The 15,321-nt window shown below is 29.6% G+C and overlaps 2 protein-coding genes across 3 annotated transcripts in view; both read left to right on the plus strand.

The window, feature by feature from the left end:
* Window positions 1–244: 244 nt before the first annotated feature.
* LOC108915878 lies at window positions 245–659 on the plus strand. The gene has a single exon (XM_018722031.1). The coding sequence runs from the start codon at window positions 366–368 to the stop codon at window positions 585–587; it is 222 nt and encodes a 73-aa protein (XP_018577547.1). The 5' UTR covers window positions 245–365; the 3' UTR covers window positions 588–659.
* Window positions 660–966: 307 nt separating this feature from the next.
* The window catches only part of LOC108915940 (tyrosine-protein phosphatase corkscrew), a 71,329-nt gene continuing 56,974 nt past the window's right edge, over window positions 967–15,321 (plus strand). For both annotated transcript variants that reach the window (XR_001964750.1, XM_018722103.1), the window contains exons 1-3: window positions 967–1,060; window positions 1,266–1,388; window positions 2,077–2,271. Coding sequence is in view for 1 of the 2 variants with exons in the window: in XM_018722103.1 (XP_018577619.1) it covers window positions 1,047–1,060; window positions 1,266–1,388; window positions 2,077–2,271 (332 nt within the window). In the remaining variant the exon portion in view is untranslated. The remainder of the gene's footprint in view (window positions 1,061–1,265; window positions 1,389–2,076; window positions 2,272–15,321) is intronic.

The following is a 15,321-nucleotide window of genomic DNA, read 5'->3' on the forward strand; positions in this document are numbered from 1 at the left end:
TTTCTAGTTCACATAGTATTAACTTTCGTACGTCTCTGGTACATAGTAAATAATGAACATTTTATCGTTTTACACAATATTTTTATTATAAATACATTTTTATTTCAAGTAACAATTAGGAATTGATAATTATTTAGTTAGAAGAATCCAAAATTTTCGAAATCTTATTTTTAAAGGTATCTATTTACGTCCATCTAGCGGACGTTCACCCAAGCAATTGTCACATTTAGAAATAAAATAATTTGTAGGTTATATTCCTAACAAATCTAAAATCCAATCGCTTGATGCTATATAAACTAGTGAAATCTTAAATTTAAAACTAAATTGGTTAAATAAAGAAAAATACGTTTAAAGTTTAACCAAGAATGAAAAAATCACCTATAAAAAGTGCTTTGATAGACAAACTTCATAAGGGATTTGTTTGTACGTGTATAGCTGTTACAATTTATGGATTTTCAGCTATAGGACTGTTTTATTATCGATATTTAACAGAAGTAAAGCCCAAAAAGTTATTAGAAAATCAAAGTTTACTAGCCGAAGGTTCATCAGAAGTTTTGAAGGACAATGTAGAAACATTAAAACTTTAGGTTATTTTAAATGGTTCTTCAAGATGTAGATTACTTGTATTATTTAATGATGTAAATATAGCGTTTATTGAATTTTTCTGTTTTTGATTTTAATTATGTGAAAAATCCAAGTTAAACCACGTTGAAATAATCAACGGTTAAAGTAACCTTGGTAGGGAAGTGGAAGTGGGGTGCTTCTACAAGCACTGTGCAGCATACATTTGTTTTTTTACTCAAAAAATAATTTTACTCTTTCAAATTCTTTAACGGTTACAATTTTTTGCATATTTTTTTCACATTTTTGTATAGGTTTCAAAATGCGATAATAGGTAAAAGCTGTATATATTTTTTATTATTTTGTTGATTGTTGATTTGTTGATTCCTCCCTGTACATTCAAGATGGCGTTGTACCTGAAAGTTGGTTCTAGTGGACATTAAAATATTTTATTTTTGTACATTTGTATTTTTTAATGTTGAAATATGAGTTCTAGAAGGTAAGTTAACAGTATTTATTAGCTATTAAAATATATATCTTGTAGAATATTCGCACCAAATTTCATTTTTCGAGGAAAAGTATGCATTCTGTCAAAAAGTCAAATTTACACAGGAACAAAAAATTGTTTATTTTTATTGTAAAATAAAGATTTTCAAGGCCTACTAGTAGAAATATTTCAAATTAAAAGTTGTTATAAATTTTAGATGGTTTTGGCCCACTATCAGTGGGATCGAAGCTGAAAAACTGTTAATGGAAAGAGGGGTGGATTGTAGTTTTTTAGCTCGACCTAGTTCCTCAAATCCCGGCGACTTTACGTTATCTGTAAGGTAAGTTATCTGGTTTGGTGTACACCCAAGCCAGTCACATATGCTGCAACAGTCACTGATATTTTAATAGCATATTTAATTTACTTAATAAAATATATTTCATGAATTACATTACCTATGTTATATGTTGATAAATTTTAATTACTCTAAGAGATCATTTCTGTTTTGGATATAATTATATTTCAGCTGAAATCTTGAGTTTCGTTAGAGTAGCTTCCTATATTCCATTATCTTAAATATAATTGAAAATTATCTTTATGATAACAGTTTTTATTTTAATGGAAAACTAAAATTCAACAAGTAGAGAATAGCTGTTTTACTGTATGAAGTACCTTATTGTATGTCTTAAACAAAGGCTACCTATGCTTAATTAAAATTTTCCTACCTATTTTTAAATTTTATGGTTGATAATAATCATATGTCCTACTCAGAGTAAATCTTAAATAGTTTGTCGATATCGTCATTAATATTAATGACTCGTAATTTAATTTTCCACAAAAGTTACCAATTTTATACACAAATTGAATTATCCTTGTGGACTGTCATAACGACTAAGTATGCATTAAGTATGCCAATAAAAATTAAATTTTCATCCACGTAACAAAAAGGGAAAATTTTGTCTGATCTGCACAATTTAATTAAGGGTTTGTCCTGAATTATCATGATTTCAATGTTCGGATATTTTTAGGAGAAATGGGGAGGTCACGCACATCAAGATTCAAAACTCTGGCGATTTCTATGATTTGTATGGAGGGGAGAAATTTGCTACCCTCTCGGAATTAGTCCAGTACTACATGGAAAAGCAGGGTCAATTGAAAGAGAAGAATGGAGAAATTATCGAGCTAAAGTATCCTTTGAATTGTGCTGATCCGACTACAGAAAGGTGAGTACATTACATTATAGTTTTTTCTATGAATTTAAATTAGTCCATATCATTGTAGAAAAATTTTCACAGTATACTTACAATACGAGTCATAATTTGTTGAAAAAAATGTTACCAAAGCCTCATCTGACCAAAACAAAAAAACGTTGAATATACCTGAATACCAAAATTGCTCCTTAAAAAGTTAGGAGCTTACGAAGGGTTTTTTTGTTTAATTCGCTAATCGATGTTAACTCTTTCAGTTTTTAAGACATTTCAATAAAATTTGGTTTCGTTTGTTTTCGGTATAGCCAAAATGAATATAAACTTATTTTTTTGAAAAAACATGAGTTGTATTTGAGCTTTATTTACTGTAAAAAACAGCAATTGCAATGGTGTCAGATTGTCACTTTTTTTCAGATATAATAGGAAGGATTTTTATATTAATTAAATACATTACCTTGTATATTTTTCACTTATTCATATAGAACTCTTTCTTATGACTGTCGTAATGTACACTCAAACTGCTGTATTTTTTTCTATTGTGTCACAAGCAATATTCTTATGAACTAAAACGAACAATCCTAGTAAAATTAGTCACTGTTTTAATTTAATTGAAATGTCATCTTGACAATTCCCAAATCTGGAAATCTCCCAGATTGGTTGCCTATATCATTACATTTAGGTACCTATTCAAAGTAAATAAATGAAAATTATAAAAATTTCTATATAATATGCCAGAAAATTTATATTTCAAGGCTCACAAAATATAAACAACAGTTAGTACAGAGGCTCACAAAATATAAACAACAGTTAGTACAGAGACGCAATCAAAACATATGTCAAATTTTTAATCTGAGTGTCAGCTCTGTTTTATTTTATCTGCGGTAGTCTAACTACAGTGTAAAACTAGTATCCAACAAAGGTCCACCATTTTCTTTCACTCTAATACACATAAAATATTGGAACAATTGTATGTGATAGTTTGAGACTATGAAAACATTTGTACCATCATTGTATCTCTTTTTGACACGTTTAACAAATAATGGATTCATGTCCGCAACGACTGTCTTTGATATTAGGACGCACTTGTGACGTAATGGCAATCTTAAAACGGTTCTAGTACAAAGTTTGATGGGATCTATTAGTACTAAAGGTATGGCTAAGAGTGTGTTATGAGCATGATGTTATGTCTCTGTAAAGGTTCTGTTCAAATAAATTAATAATAAAAAGTTTCCCAGTTATCATAACTAAAAAAAGCCATCTGGCAACAACGACAACATTGCATTTACTCTCATCAAGCCCTCTAGATATCAAATTTGGTGTCAATCAGGTAGACTACAAAAGTTATAGGGAGTACGGCATACAGAAAAACCACCCTGAATATAAAAAATCATAACAAATTCGTTAGAAATGTGTGAAGTTGTGATAATTGAATTATTTAGCTGCTATTTGAGAGAACATAAAATTTCTCTAAGGACATTCTTATTGAATATAAATCCCTTTTCATCTATTATCTAACATTAATAAAAAACGTAAATATACAAATTTAAGTTGTTTAATTTTAAGTACCTTCTTTTATTATTACATTTGATTGTTTTGAAAAAAAAGTCGACCATAATTTGTTCCAAAATTGCAGAAGTTTTAAACTAAATACAGGGTGTTTTCAAAAGAAGTAGAACAAATGATACTGGTGAATCTACAGCTAAACAGAACACATTTTGCATAAAAATGACCTTAGTAAAATGTTCTCTCCTTAGGAGATATGGCCTCTCAAAGTTTCCAAAAAAAATATGAAATAGCGGCTGTAATTTGAAAACCAAAAAAGGTATAATAGTTAAATTTTACACAAATGTTCTATTAATGCATGTGCAACTTCGCAACAATTTTTTTGAAAATTTCTGCCCTTGGGAGATAGTTGAAATAAGCATCCACACAATTATTTATAAAAATTAAATATTCAAAAATATGTATCAGGTAGCCTGGTTTATTTTAAAACTTTTACCTCTTTCACTTTTTTGTTTTAAAACTAACCGTTTATTAGCAAAAAAATTAAATAAGAAATATTTAAGTAGACAGATTCATGGGTACCATTTGTGCTGCTTCTATTGAAAGCACCCTGTAGAACTTCATAGTTGAAAAAATGTGTCAATAGCAATTTGTGGCGGTTCTGTTGTATGGCCTCTTAGATACCAGAAAATAACCCTCAAGATTTTTATCTATTTATTTGTAATCGGCAGGCCAACTAACAACTGCAATTAGTAAGAAGGAAATCATTTTATTATAACAACTCAATAAAGCGCACAACTATAAACAGAAAAAAAAACTATTAACTTTAACCAGTCTTGTGCACAAACATGAATATTATTCTATCTAGACTTTTATACAAAAATTCATGAAATCACATGCTTAAATGTGAAAAAAAGAGAAGACAAAATTTATAAAAAATATATCAATATTATTTAAAACATTATTACTTAATTACTTGGAGAGTTGTGGGTTTAGGAAAATTAATAAAAATTATTTTTTTTTTGCAAAATTTGCTGACGTTTCGACTATATATTTAGTCTCTCAAGGCTGTCCCACTATAAAAAGAATTTTATGTCAATAAAGTTAATAAAATAAAACATTTTCATCACATATGGGAAGGTAATTACTATGCTATTAATACGTAATCTAAACAAGACTTTTTTGTATCGAGAGTTGGAATAAAAATTGTATTAGTATTTCTTCTTCATCGTATTCGATGCAAAGTAGAGCAAAAAGTTGTCGGTCTTTTATCAAAGGAAAATCGTGTCATCGTTTTTAGGAGACGTAAGATAAATCATTTCAAATTTAAAATGAAATTCAATGTAAAATCTGAAATACCGCTGCATATGTACTGTGTTCTGGTAGTAGCTGTAGTCGCCCAGGTGCATCGAGTGTACGAACTGGTTGGTTATACATCAAATACTAACCTGGCGAGCTTTGCCATCAATTAGAGAGCGCTTCCAAAAAACAAGTAAACAACAGTGGCGCGTACAGAGGTAAAATGTAGTACATATGTGGAATTTAGGAAACAAATTGGATTTATAATAAATTACATTTAAAATAAATAGTTTATGAGAATAAAGGAATTTTTGTAGGAACAAGGGTGCCAGACCTGAACCTGATCCCCTCGTCCCTTCATAATATATAAAGAAATTATTCAATTTGTAAAACCCTTAAAAGCGTACTTCATTGGTTCCCTTGACAGGCAATGATTTATTACTTTGCATCGAATATGATCCTACTATAGGTATAATAATACGGAATTATGAAATACAACTGTTTCATGTAAATATAATTCACATCGCTGTTGATTAATTTATAAAAAAATGCCATATCCGTTTATTTTTTAACGTTCTTAAATTAATTCAGTTAGTAAAACTTAATAATCATTTCCATTTCTTTTTTAATATAAGAACCGAATCATTTTTCCTCAATTTTATAAATAATATATACCAAATGACTGTGTCACATTCTAGTAGTATACTTGGAACATATTCGTTACATAATTGGAATGATTTTTTTTTTTTGAAATTACTTGAATTTCTAATAATGAAACCTAAAATTTGAAAAGCCTTGTCTATTGGTTATATGAAAGATTTAGTCTATACACAAGTTTTAGACACTAGAAAGGAATTATTGAATATCGGTACATGAGAATGAACTTATATTCAGACGAGAAATACATAAAGATTTATCTGTCATAAAATTAAGTAAGATTTACTGTTATTCCATAAATAGAAATTGCATTAATTTCACTAATTCTCATCTAACTGCAATAAATTTATGGGTTTCCATGTACATTTTGTTAATATAGTCGCTTTAAATTAATTTGCCCGTATTTTTGTTGTACCCACATTATTCTTACCACCTTGCCAAGTGCCTTAGTGCATATTTATATGTCCCACATGTTTTCTTCAAATTTTTCTACGCAGTTGTACGAGGTGGTATTAATCATAGTAATTCACATTTCCATATTTACTATCAGTTGCAATATCGAATATTATCATATGAAAAAAATAACCCATCAAGTTGATTTATACTTCATTGAATGCAACGATCATCTAGTAATTTATTTAACGTGTCGTGACAATTATTTAAAAAAAATTAGTAGAATTTAATTGCAGACCTTCAGGTATTCTTTACATACATATTCATTGAGCATCGTTGGTAGACTACGTTGCATTACAATCACCTCATGGGACTGTATGCTCAAAGCCACGTCTTATTCCGCTGTATTTGGTGATCGGCGATCATATCCTGTTTTTTTAGAAATTAGTTTTTGATACATTGTTATGTATTTAACAGCAATACGGTATTTAGAGACTACACATTGGAATAAAAGTGACTGAATAGGCATGCTACTTGGAATATGGAATCAGTACCAGGTATTGTCACAAGAGGTGTGAGTCACTTTTCCTATTAGGGAGTTTAGGGAGTTCACTCATTACTAAGTACAATATTACAGCATTTTTTATATTTACGGTGTTAGTTGACTTGACCAGCAACTTACCTATTGAAAATTAATGTTATGCATAGCGTGGCATGTTTTATTTATCGATTGCTTAGTATTTTTGGACTATATCAAGTTTTTAAAGTAATTAAACGTCATATTATTTTATATACAGGATGTTTTTTAAAAATAGCTTCCCTCCTATAACATTTATGAATTGTTTACCTGATGTGGAATTTGTAATCCAGGGGTAACAGAACATGGATAATCTGATGAGAGAATTATATTGTTGTCAAATGCAACACTACATAAGTAAAAATTTACTTATTTTTTACTATTACAGTGATATACAGTTTGATGGGTCTGTCTGGAGTAGTAAGAGAGGTATATCCAAAAATGTGCTATAAGCATAGTGTATTAGACAAAGACTTGATTGTCAAGCAACTACCTCTATAAGCATCTAAAACTGTAAATTTTATTATTACTTTTACTCTTTTTTATATGTCTCCCTTACTATTAGAGATAGACCCATGAAACTTATCAAAATCTAATAAATAAAAATCTATAGTGTTGCTTTAAAAGTTATAGGCATTATACCATTGAATAGTTTTTACTTTTTGATATAATAGAAACTCATAAAAAATATTTTCTTAGTACGATGATGCAACTGCATTAATATCTATTATACAGATCTTGCAGGATTTGCAGGACAAGTTTTCAAGGTTAAATGTTGCATTTAAGTTTTATCAACATAAATAATATTGTTAAAATAAATTCTTAAAATAAAACAAGGTCTATAGAAGTTCTTTGATTTCAATTGTAATATAATGTTAACTAAAAAAATTCTAAGTACAGTAAAAATTAAAATGCTCAGGAACGTGCTTTTTGTTCTTTACTTCTAAAAATTACACATTAGGTGTTTGGTGTTTATAATGACAATTATCAATTATTAATATTGTTTAGGAGTATTAATTTGTCATTTATTTTTCTTCGAACTTGGCAGAAAGTCTATTAAAATTGACATCTGACTGATCTTTGTGGTAGGTACTTTTTTTTACTTTATTATGTGGTATAATACTTAAAAAAGTAAACTTTGTTGAAAATATTAAGATTATTGGTAGTAATCTCTTTTTGTGAAATATATTACAGCTTTTCTTTCTGAAAATGTTATAAATCTCACCAATAGGTCAAGTATCAATAAGTGTCTATTTCTACATAAAACATTTCAGAAATGCGTGGTCTTATTAAAAATATTTCGGGCAGAATTTTTTGAGTTTTGACATACCTAGCATAATAGATACAATATGATGCTGTATTGTAGTACTATAAAGTTATTCAGTATAATATAGGACCATAACGAATTTTATTATAATATACTAATGCTATAATGAAAAAAAAATGCATTAACTCTTGAAATTTTATCTCAACTAAACTTTTATAAATATTAAAAACTTAGTTTATTATAGTTGACTAATTAGTCACTAAAATTTTGATATAAAGTTAATGAAGGTTTAAAATATTACTAAGAATGTATGCGTTGTTTATGAGAGTAATAAGTTTTGACATAAAGCTACTTCTAAAAAAGTCACTTATTTTATACACCGTAATATTGTAAGAGTTCAATTGCTCTTTTTCTCGAAAACATTAGGAAGTTCTAACATATTTACATTATTTTTATAAAATAAAATTATACATTAAAAATTGGAGCCCGAATGGTAAAAAATCTAACCTTAAAAAAATTAGAACTTAAAATGGAAATAGGAATGTAGCATTACTAGCGTATTTGGCGTCCTTAATAACCCTGGAATACCAAGTTTCTATTTCGTAGCGTTTGGAAATTTTCGTAAAAATTCTATTTCAAACATTTTATTTTGTCGCTCTATCTCGAAAACAAGAGGAGATAGACATATACATATATACATAGTATATAGGTAAAACAGTAAGCAAAAAATGGTTTAAGAAAAAAGTTGTACCAGAAAATAAAATTAATTAAAACAACACAAAAAAAATAAAATAAGATGTCACATCAAATGAATATGTCCAGTATATCATGCATTTACAAATCAATCAGTTTTTATCTTTATATCATACCAGTGGACCTAAGTTATTTTTTTTTTGCAAGACTTATATGGTATGTATGTAGACTATTTTCATAATATAGTAAAACACGTATAATGCTACCAGTGTTTGCATCGGATGTTTTCCAAATAACTTTATTTATACTTTTATCTACATGATTTGTCAAATTTATCAGCGACAATCCACATTACTGAAATTGTGGATGTGACACATGAGCTCCAGATAGTAGATACAGCTCATTTGGAGATTATAGTAATGATTCACTTTTTATTTACAAGGGCAAATAGACGATGACCGGATATATTAAGACGCGCTGGAAATACTTAATCACATTGCTTCATCACCGTCAATGTGCAAAGGGACTTCAATCTCCATTTCGTTTTGTATAAAAACAGAGGAAAGTGATTGGAGATTAGAGGAATGTTAAGGAAGTGTCTAGGCTTCCGCCGGAAGAATGAATAGCTTTTTATTTAACCATCCTTTGGACGGTATGTTTCGGCAATGGGCATTTTCTTTAGTCCTTTTTTAATTTGAAATATGTAACTCGACCCACACGGAAACTAACAATTGAACATCGTTTCGCAGAGTCAGATCCTACATGCTATATTTCAGTGCCAAATAGACAGTGACTCATCAACATAGAGATATGTGCGACAAGTAACGTGCGCAGGAATGCGATTCCATGGACGTATCATTTTAGAGGGTTCCAAAAATAGATATGTTGATTTTGGAATATCCAACAATTATTTACCCTTTTCTTTTAAATCTTTCATCACTCTACTTTCCTCTTTGCTGATGTTGGCAATTTTTTTATTCGTTGACTATGATAAAGCAATCATTGCATCAGGTTCAATGTTAGTCAAGATAAATGCAAACTATTTTTCAAATACCACTGTCAATTTCCTCACTATAATCTCCTGTTTATCGCGATACGAACATATTTAAACCATTATCCAAAAAGTCCACATTCATTTCTGATATGTGCAACTATTAATCATTATCCATTACCAGATGGAGCCTTTAATCAAGTAGAAACTTCTAAAAATGCTACTCGTCTGCTGTTGATATTTAAATCTTGCCAAATCGTATTTCTTTCATTTATCCATGGTTCGTCTTAAATATTTGTTTTGTGGGACATTTTTTCTAAATACTCTTTTCGTTATACTATTATTTCGTTCTTCTCTATTACCATATTTTTTTTTTCGTTTTAAGTCACGAAAATTTTTTGCAAAGTAAAACTTTTCAGGACAATCTAGGTCATCTTCTGCGAGTTAATTAACAAAATCCGTGAATTTTCCTACGAATCGCATATTTAACGTATCTATTTTAATTTTCCTGACACGTTATTCAGTTTTAATTTTTTAAATTTTCACTATACACGAGTCTACACTTCTGACAGACACCTGTTAAAGAATTGCACATTCCCCCGGCATCACCCACTGAAAAGTCAGCGTTTCATGCGTTTTCAGCGTTTATATACATCGTTTGTTAAAGTGTTTACGACTATTTTGATTATCTCATTGGTTACTAATATACGATTCCATTTTTAACAACGCTTATTAGAATAACAAAAATGTGAAAATAATGCGTCTCGTCTGTTCCACTTGTACACTTATGACACGCACTGACACACCTCAATTGGAAGTTGAGATAGAGATGTTAGACCATGTAGCCTCACTTCTTGTTTTTGTATATAATGAACAAAATAATAAATAAGTAGGCGCTTGTGTCAATAGAACGTTAGAACATATTATTGGAACACTGTGCAAAATGAACAGAACAACACAATGCTCGTACACATTATTTTATCAGATTAGGTAGAAAGTAGAAACAATTGTGGTTTGATTTATTAATGGTTCTACTGGCTACTATTTTGATAATGGAGTACTCGTATATGCATGTCCATATTAAATAAAGAGTAAAAAAAGTTCCTATGAATATGTGACGGCAACTGCATGCTAAAAGTACCCTTTTGAAAAAAACAAAGACGGTTATTTTTAACAATCATAAAAAATGTGAGAGGGGAAGTTTGCATAAGAGTGAGGTCTCATTTTTACTCTAACTCACTCCATAAAATTTTATTACTTCTGACAATATTTGGCTTGTATTTTCCTTTGCGGACGTCCCTGCCATTAATTCGTATAAAAAATCGTATATTCTAAATAAATTCATGTTTATGTGGTTTCATACTACAATTTATATTACATATAAATCAGAAGTTTCGATAACAAAAATGACAAACATTTCCTTATTCCGCATGTTAGTTGATACGGATTTAGATCTTTTTATTTCTGAAATAACAGTTCGAGTTAGAACTTATACCTAAGAACGATATTGGCTATTCAAGTATAATTTAGCGAAATTAGTACATGCTCAAAATATTTATATTTGTAATACTTATCCAAAGAGACGAGGACATTTCTCTGGTATTTATCAAATCCAATTTGCTATAGTTTCCAAAGTTATTGGCATAAAAGCGTTCACAAATACAAGATAGCAGCTTGTACTTTGGTAGATCAAAATTTTTTTTGTAGATATCTGCATTATTTATTTGTATTTGTACTGAAAAGTACTTGCTTCAAATTTTTCCTTAAGCAATTTCCCCAATGGCAAAAGCTTCATTAGGTAATTCTTTTGTGTTAAGTTTACCAGAGAGTGGTTTTTATTTGTAACAGATGTTTTATCAGCTTCCGCTGAAGTGTTGGAAAGGTCAATGAATAAAATTATGAAGTTTCAGATACATAAATTATATTTTTTTTAAGAATCTAACAGTGTCAATTTCAAATAATAATATTCGGTACAAGGAAGTAGACATATAAAACGTAACAGATTCTATATACATACAAAAAACATTTCAGAGCTAAAAATATAACACGATTTAATTAATGAATTCCAACAGTTTTGGCAATTATATAAGTGCTTTCTAGAAATATGTAGGTGCTTAATGGGTTTTTAAAATGCATATTCGCGTTTAGGTAAAATTTTACTTGCAACAGCAAAATAAGATTCTGCCAAAGTTTGTCGAATTTTGAAATTAAATACTATATTTATGGACCAATTTATATAGGGTGTTTCACCAATGCTCGAGAGGACATTCGTCATCCAAAAATAATACAAGAAGTTCTTGTTGACATTTTTTTTGAAGATATTTTTCAATTTTTTTGAAAATGTTTAGTAATTTGAATCAAATTGGGTTGACTGTCATCTTTTTCTATGATCGTATTAGGGTAACTTTAAATATTATGTACATAATTTTCAAACAATCGCCTTTAAAAAAAATCTATAAACAAGAAATGATAATAGTAAGTACAGCTTATATATTTCTTTCGATTTTACATTTTTCCAAAGCTTAAACTCCCAGAAGAGGACATTCTCGGATAATTTTTTAATTTTTTTACACATAGAATATTTTCTTCTTGATAAATTTTCAATAACGGCACAAACGTAAAGCTATATTTCAAGGGCAACAGCTTGAAGCTGTAGCCGTCCTTAAATTGAATCGTATATGAAACCTATTAAGTTTTTTTTTCTTTCGAAGAATACAAACGTTTCCAACCATTTATTCAATGTCTTATTCATTATGAATTATTTTTCGATCATTTCACATCTTTGACTGCGACTGGAAGCAAATGACGTAGATTATGATTATTTCAAGCGTAGATTTATCATACAACAACCCATCTTTTAAGATCGTGCCAATTGGAAGATTTATTCAGTTTGGTGTAAATTATATTCTAAAATATTTTTGGCAAATCGTATAAAGACGTCACCAGACTTTATTCAGTTAATGAATTCAGTATCCAATTAGCATACTGAGAGAAGTTTTTTAACCTGAGTATATTGTTGGAGAATTAGGAAAATATCTGTCATCTAATTAAGTAAATGAAATGATGTTTTTAGTTTCAAAACAATTAGAAAACATGTTTATGTTCTTTTAATTTTTTTTTGTCAAGATGTTGAAAAATTAGTTTTAGTTACTAGTAATTTTCTCCGACTCTGTATAGGCAATTTGAGAATTTCTCACTTGCATTATCTGTAATTATTAACAACACGCAATTGCGGTGATTATTCGCAATATGAAAAATAGATGAAGTAATGGTTGCAAGAATGCAGCTTATTTAGTATGTAATTAGATATATAAACTTGTTCGGAATATTTTAATATTAATCTGTAAAATTATTATTTCGTTGTATTTGACCGGGACTGTCAGACGTATCTAAAAGACGTTGTACTTTATACAGTAAAGTTGTGAAATAATGATGTGCTGCATTGACAAAATTAACATTGTCATTAAACATATAAGCAGTGTATACTCTTATGCGGTTTAGATAGCAGTACCAGCAGTGGCCAATAATAACGCCTAGTTGTTTAAGACTACATCTACAATAAATTGGAATTAAACGAAATACCTACCAATGCAAAAAATATATTAACTTAAAATCGAAATGTATTTCTAAAGTCTGATTATTTCGAAAAGAACGAATTCAAATGTACGTCACTGGACTTAATAAGTCTAATCAAGTTAGGNGCAAAAATATATTAACTTAAAATCGAAATGTATTTCTAAAGTCTGATTAAGTATTTCGAAAAGAACGAATTCAAATGTACAGGGTTTTAATTATGTACAATAAATTCAACGGACGATTATTTGAGTGATTTTAAGACAAAAAGGTCAGATAAACATTGGTCCGCAGATGCTTCGTTTCCAAGATACAGGGTGTTAAAAAATTGATGTTTCGTAAATATCTTAAATACCCTTTAGGTACTCAATTTTGTTATAATTTGGCAGTGTTATATGCACTGTATGTTATTTAGATGTTAAAAATGTTATTAATAAAAAAATATAAAAAAATTATAATTTGCAAAGGAACATTTTCCCCATGTTTCTTGTGTGGTCCAGGGATATGCAATCAAGTGGATTTTCTTTTTCTTCTACAAAAATTAATCAACATACGAGAAACATTCAAGAAACAAAAAAGTTGTATTTTTAGTTGCTTAATTCAAAAGATATGTGTCCCAAAATTATGGAAACAGCACAATAACTTTCGAAAAATGCATTTTGAGGAAAAATGATTCAGACAAAAGATTTAGGATTTTTCCCTGGCTATTCAATGGTGACCCTAGATTTGACCTTGACCTTGATCTTCAAGGCTATTTCAAGGTCAAGTTAATTTTTTCAAATGGGATGCCCCACTTTTGACCCCGGAAATGAAAAAAGCGGAAAATTTTACGTTCGGATGTGTCCTTGACCATTTTCCAAGATGGCGGATCCAAGATGAGGGACGTGATTCCAAAAAATTAACCGATTTACGCCAAATTTGGTATAAGGGGTTTTTTGGGGTCGCTGACTACGAATCTGAAATCTGTTTTTGAGGAATTTTAGTCCAAGATGGCGGACGCAATTTCAAAAATCATCCAATTTTTGCCAAAATTGATATAGTGCGGTTTTTTTAAGGTGAAGGTCACGGTCAAATCAACGGTCACCGTCAGATGGCAAGGGAAAAATCCTACAACGTTAGTTATGGTCATTTTTTGCAACCCGTTGTTTTCAAGACAGCGCGCCAAACCATGCGTGACCTTGATTTGACCTTTAATGACCATCAGAAGTCAGATTCGGAGAATGGTCAAGGACATATCTGAACGTAAAATTTTCCGCTCTTTTCATCTCCGGGGTCAAAAGTAGGGCATCCCATTTGGAAAAATTAACTTGACCTTGAAATAGCCTTGAAGATCAACGTCAAGGTCAAATATAGGGTCACCATTGAATAGCCAGGGAAAAATCTTAAATCATTTGTCTGAATCATTTTTCTACAAAATACATTTTTCGAAAGTTATTGTGCTGTTTCCATACTTTTGGGACACCCTGTATAAAAATTACAAAGAAGTCAGTGACATACATTTTTTTGTCAAACATATTCGTTAAGGTACCGCTCGTGACGCCACTGGACTTAATAAGTCTAATCAAGTTAGGGTTAAGTTAGCCCCTTAACACTACAAATAACACTGCCAAATTACGACGAAATTGGGTAAAGGATATTTAAGATATTTACGAAATAGCAATTTTTTTACAAAAGTTTAACAACCCGTATCTTCGAAACGAAGCATCTGCGGACCAATGTTTATATGAACTTTTTGTCTTAAAATTATTCAAATAATCGTCTGTTGAATTTATTGTACATACTTAATTAACACCCTGTGTATTTGCGAAATCGTAAAATAGCGTTCGTACGAAATTCTAGGGAATTTTATAAAATGTTATCCTTTCTTGTCATTCTGTATTATCCTGAGTCATAAAATTACGTCAAATGTATTACACAAGTTCTATAATAACTTCTGTTTATTGTTGTTAACTGTAGAATGTAATAAGACTAATAGTAAATTCGATAGTTTTTTTTAGAATAATTCTATATTTTCATATTTTGTGATTGGCATAACATACGATATAACCCCACTAATTATTATCTGCCAGTTCTGAGAATGAACGAATTTTGTAAAAGAGTTGAGATTATTTG

The sequence above is a fragment of the Anoplophora glabripennis genome, unplaced genomic scaffold (genome assembly GCF_000390285.2).
Source record: "Anoplophora glabripennis isolate ALB-LARVAE unplaced genomic scaffold, Agla_2.0 scaffold36, whole genome shotgun sequence".
NCBI classification, from domain to species: Eukaryota; Metazoa; Arthropoda; class Insecta; order Coleoptera; family Cerambycidae; genus Anoplophora; species Anoplophora glabripennis.

What these genes read in the sequence shown, in the direction of transcription:
- LOC108915878 (XM_018722031.1), top strand. Translation starts at nt 366, where the DNA reads ATGAAAAAATCACCTATAAAAAGTGCTTTGATAGACAAACTTCATAAG.